The 5,000-nt window shown below is 43.0% G+C and overlaps 1 protein-coding gene across 4 annotated transcripts in view; it reads left to right on the top strand.

Annotated features, from left to right (window-relative positions):
- Positions 1 to 2,110: 2,110 nt before the first annotated feature.
- runx1t1 (RUNX1 partner transcriptional co-repressor 1) overlaps positions 2,111 to 5,000 on the top strand; it is a 58,545-nt gene continuing 55,655 nt past the window's right edge. For all 4 annotated transcript variants that reach the window (XM_023412214.2, XM_023412212.2, XM_023412213.2 and 1 more), the window contains exon 1: positions 2,111 to 2,730. In XM_023412214.2, the coding sequence (XP_023267982.1) occupies positions 2,703 to 2,730 (28 nt within the window). In that variant the 5' untranslated portion in view covers positions 2,111 to 2,702. The remainder of the gene's footprint in view (positions 2,731 to 5,000) is intronic.

The raw sequence follows: 5,000 nt of genomic DNA, 5'->3' as shown, positions 1-5,000 counted from the left end.
CCGAGTTGTAAACGTAGCTTCTGCTCTGTGCTTTCACTGGCTCTGCAGGCGAGATGACTTCCAGATGGTCCGGGGAAAGTGTTTGCCTTAGGTTACTGCAGGCCAGCCTGCCTGTGCCTTTTTCAGCTGAGGGGAAAGATAGAGATACAGTGTGTGTGTGTGTGTGTGTGTGTGTGTGTGTGTGTGTCTGTGTGTGTGTGTGTGTGTGTGTCTGTGTGTGTGTGTCTGTGTATATATGTGTGTAAGTGTAAGCATGCATCAAGCAGTCCAACATTTTTTTTCATTTTGCACACACACCCACACACACAGCAGCTCCTCAAGCACTCAGCTGGCTGGTTCCTGTCCATGACACTCCACGGCTGTCTGTGCAAGTGGTTCTCAAAGCAGGGTCCAAGGACCACAAGGACACGCCAGGGGGTCTCAACTCAGAAAAAACAAGAAAAATAAATAGACCAATAAATAAAATGACTAATGACTCCCCACAAAAAGCAAAAAGAGATTTAAAGGATAGGTTCACATTTTTTCCTGTCCAAACTGGCCACAAAGAAACTCAAGAACAAAGCAGTTTTAATGTAAGTAATAGGGGACAAGTATGGCTAAAAAACGCCAAGGTCCTCTAACCTTAAGGAAGTACTCATCTTAACCCAAACCACAATCTTTTCCCAAACCTAACCAGCCCTTTTTGTGCCTAAACCTTACCAAACCATAACCTTTCCATAAGCTTGTCCAGTGTTTATTATTGTAACCATGACAACAAATGTCTGGTATGCTGCCACCTTCAGGGTGCTATTTCAGGAACCCAACAGTCTAAATGGCTGTTCAGGTTGGAGGATTTGTTGAAGAAAGAAAGTAAAAATTTGTCTGACTCAGGCTGCTGAAGCCTCATTTAAGCTTTGGCTGAACTTTAGAATCTGCATTTGCGTTTTTGGACAGAAAGAGGACTGTAGAGTTTGTCCTCCATCATCTACGCTAGAAAAGACATTTCATCACCATGTGCACAGGAGAAACAGTTACAGCAATGATGCGTTTAATGGAGCTAGTTGTAAGTTTTGCTATTGCTACATAGCCAGCATTAGCATTAACAGGTGTTTACTTTCCAGTCTAGAAGAAACGATGGGGAGTTCAGCATCAAACTTTATTGCTTTCCTCGCCAAGTGCTGTCTCTAGTGGTGGAAAGCAACCCTCTTCTTTTGCTTCTATTTCTATCACTTCTTTTCTTGTAGGGAAGTCAGCATGCTAACCAGCTAGCCCCAGCCTGGTCAGACTGTATTGTCACAGGTGTCTAAAGGTGCGTATTAAAACCTAAAGGTGCGTATTAAAATACATGTATTGTAAATGCAGTGATGGCTGAAGCTCCTTGCCAAGACTGGTGAGTAAACAGCTGTTAATGCTAACGCTAGCTATGTAGCAATAGCGAAACTTGCAAAAGATTTTTCGAAGATCTCCATTTTGTTATTTTTGGCCACACCTTTGGCAATACTTGGATATTGCAACACTTGTGCGTTAGGTGCTGATGGACACACATAACTAACTTTGTGTTTGTGACTTGTAAATGTAAATGTACTTTATTTATAAAGCCTTGTGTTAGGCTACTTGTGACTTTGCTGGTGAGTCATACCAGACACCCACTTTATAAAACTGTAAAACGCAAGGACTTCTACATAAATTCATCCGTGGGTCATAGGCTCAATCGCCATTGTGTTTCATTCTGCGATAGATAGTGACTGAAATGTAGATATGAGCATGTAAATATTGTTAAAAGAAAGACTTGAAAAATGTGAACCTGTCCTTTAATTCATGACCAAAATAGTATACACACATTTTCTTGTGTCCTTGGATAAAAGACCTTAGGGGGTATAATCTCCCAGGGAGCCCTTGACGTGAAAAACCTTCGGGAGCCACTGGCACAGTAGAAAACACTTCGACTTGACCTGACCCTGCTTTTTCCAACCTGTTTTAAAACACACAGATGCTGGCTGCTGCCCAGTCGCCTCCTCCTCCTCCACCACCACCACCACCACCACCACCACCACCTCCTCCTCCTCCTCCTCCTCCTCCTCAGCAGCGCTTCAGTCCCGCCCACCGCCACCTGGCTCTGCTGCGCACCGCCGACTGGAGGCAGAGTGCAGCTACTCCTCTTCCCCACGCCGACGGAGAAGCAGAAAACAGGGAGCCCCGAGACCGAGGGTGTGTGCATGAATTTTTCTCCAAACAATCTCTACAATCTCGAGCGACTCGACGTTTAAAGGATTCTGGAGGAAAGTGAGAAGACGAGTAAAAGAAAAAAAAAACATATATATATATACATATATATATACATACATATATATATATATATATATATATATATATATATATATCTCAGACGGGTGCCCAGCGCACTACTGCATCCTTCCTCTCCATCTATTTCTCATCTCTCCTCCTTCTCTGCCTCTGTGCTTTTTTACAAGACTCCCGGCTCTCCCATCCTGCATATCCTCAGTGACTGATCGTTCACTGCAAGCCGTGAGCTGCCCTTATTCTTTTGTCGGAGTTTGAACCACATTTCTGAGCTGCTGGAAGTACCGATACCGCCAGAGCCCCTGAGAGCTGGCCGGACTCTGTAGCTTTCGTCTTGCCGATTCAAGCGGATCATCGAAGGGACCTTGCGCGGAGTCAAAAGGGACTGGAAATTATTTAGCCCTCTCAAACCAACGTACCGCATGGTGGGAATTTCTGCCTCTTTTCAGTGTAAGTAGAGCTCTGTCTTTCAATAGCCCATTGCTTGTATTTTCCCCAGTTACGCCTTGGCTGTAGTGTCTTGTGCCCTCATACAAACATGTGTGCGCCAAATTAAGAAAAAAAAAACAAAACATGTTGACCCATAACAGAATTTGACATTTTTGATTTGTGCTTTGTTTCGTACATTTGGACATAAAGTAGGCAGAATATGTGGTGCCAACTATCACAGGATTTCTTGGAATATGGAGCCTAGAGAAGTATGTTTTATTTTATGAAATGACAAACCTATTGCAGAAGCGATGCGCGTCTGTGCTGTGTAACAGCGCCAGGGTTACAAACACGTTTTATTCTAATGGGAAATGAGCAGCGAGATTAGATTTTTAAATGGATTTACTACCATTGAAGAATTTGAAGTTGTAGATATCGTAACTTTGCTGAATTAACACGCGTTTTGTTCAAAACGACCCCTGAGAAAAGCATTTAACACCAATAATCCATTCATTTCTGTGATATCAAAAGAACAATGAGTGGGTCAGTTTGTTGAAATAGGGACATGAACTTGCAGCCGTCCCTGTCTCCATAAAAAAAAAAGCAGACATCAATTCACGAGCTTGATCCCAGGATGGAGAGTTGTTCTCTGGCAACAGGCAGCTCAAGTTAATGGATCAAGTTTGGTGACACTTTTTTTTTTTTTTTTTTTAGATCTGTCGAGAACCTTTTTCCACATTAGCTGACAATCCCCAGAAAGCGTGGACACCCAAGACTGTAGCTTCTGAGTTTGAGAGCGAGGCGTGTGTCGCCCCTCCTCAGCCCGGGATAGACAATCATGTGGCACAGGGAGCTGAGAGTCTGCACGGTTTTTAAATCGAAAACTAAAACAACACGAGGTGAATTTCACTGCTAGAATAATCTAGAATAATCCCACATCTGGTGACAGATTTTTGTCAGTTTTCTAAAAGAAACGACCAAATATTTAGTCATTAATCGTTCTTTTCCGAGAAGTAGTGGTTGTTGATGTTTGCAGTTTTGGTGGAAAGATTTCTGGATGCAGCGACTCTGTCTTCCCTCTGTGTTTTCTCTCCTCTCCTCTCGGGCGTCCTGGAAAGCATTTAGAGAGACTTTGCATTTCAGAGTTTGCATCTGAAAACATCCTCTAAGAGCTCTGTTGCAACTGTCAAACGCATCTTCTCAAATCCATGTGAAGTTTCCATCTCCACCCGCTGCGACTTTGTCATCATCACATAACCCGAAAGCGCAAAAAAAAGAACCAAGATTCTTTTTTAATGGAGTGGCGTAGGTTTGAAATTAAAGGGTTCGGGCTGAAGTGGGAATCTTTTCCCCCGACAGGGAAAAGAGCAGACATGCGGGTTAGGGAGGGAGGCTGCTGGGACACAACCTGCTGTTGATGCCCGGCTGTTCTCACGGCTCGGATTAGAGAAGGAGGGAAATATCTCCTGGAAACCCACTGGGCTTTGGACTTTTTTTTTTTTTTTTTACGCATGCCAAGTAGTCCCATGCAAAGCTTTGAAGGCATCCAAGAGGGTGATTGTTAACTCCCTTCAAAAGCTTGACCCACTGCTGATGTAGTCTTTGCTGAGTTAAATGTACATGAAAAGGAATAGAGCTGTTTTTGAACAGTCTGTGTTGTATATTAACAAGAACACAGAGTATATCAGTATTTCAGAATGAGAAAATCTTGTTTTGTATGATTCAATTCAATTTTTATTGAGCTGTCATGATGCATATGTAGTCCATATACATGATTAATTTAAGTTATCCATATGGAGAGTCAAGCTTTTTTATTGTCAGTATTAATTGTCATTATTAATTATTATTTACTGCAGTGGTCATACTATTCAAATTGGTTGCCGTGGCCATCATTTAGTGTGTCGTCTGTTGTTTTCTTCCATTCTTTAACCACTGGGACTTCCATTAAAGTAGTGACTTGACTGAAAAGACCATTACCTGGAGTGTGTGTTTACAGAGATAAAGTGAGAGAGAGAAAGAGAGAGAGAGAGAGAGAGAGAGTAAATGAAAGGTAAACAAAGCTGGTGATGAGGGGAGAGTAAATGATAAGTGCTGTTTGCAGGTTACCACCATGTGTGTATGTGTGTTGCTGCATACACGTGCACGACTGTGCACACTGTATAAATAAACAGGCTTGTATTAACGTTAGCTGCTAACTGTGGTTCAGGCTCTGCAGCATCAGCTAGTAGCACTTCCAGGGGCCATCTGCCCAGCCACCAGCCTGCCTCACACCTGTCCACCCCCCCCCTCCC

The sequence above is a fragment of the Seriola lalandi genome, unplaced genomic scaffold, assembly GCF_002814215.2.
Source record: "Seriola lalandi dorsalis isolate HSWRI2012SDOR001 ecotype SW California unplaced genomic scaffold, Sedor1 jcf7180002054476, whole genome shotgun sequence".
NCBI lineage: Eukaryota > Metazoa > Chordata > Actinopteri > Carangiformes > Carangidae > Seriola > Seriola lalandi.
This window is presented reverse-complemented; position numbering and strand designations above follow the sequence as displayed.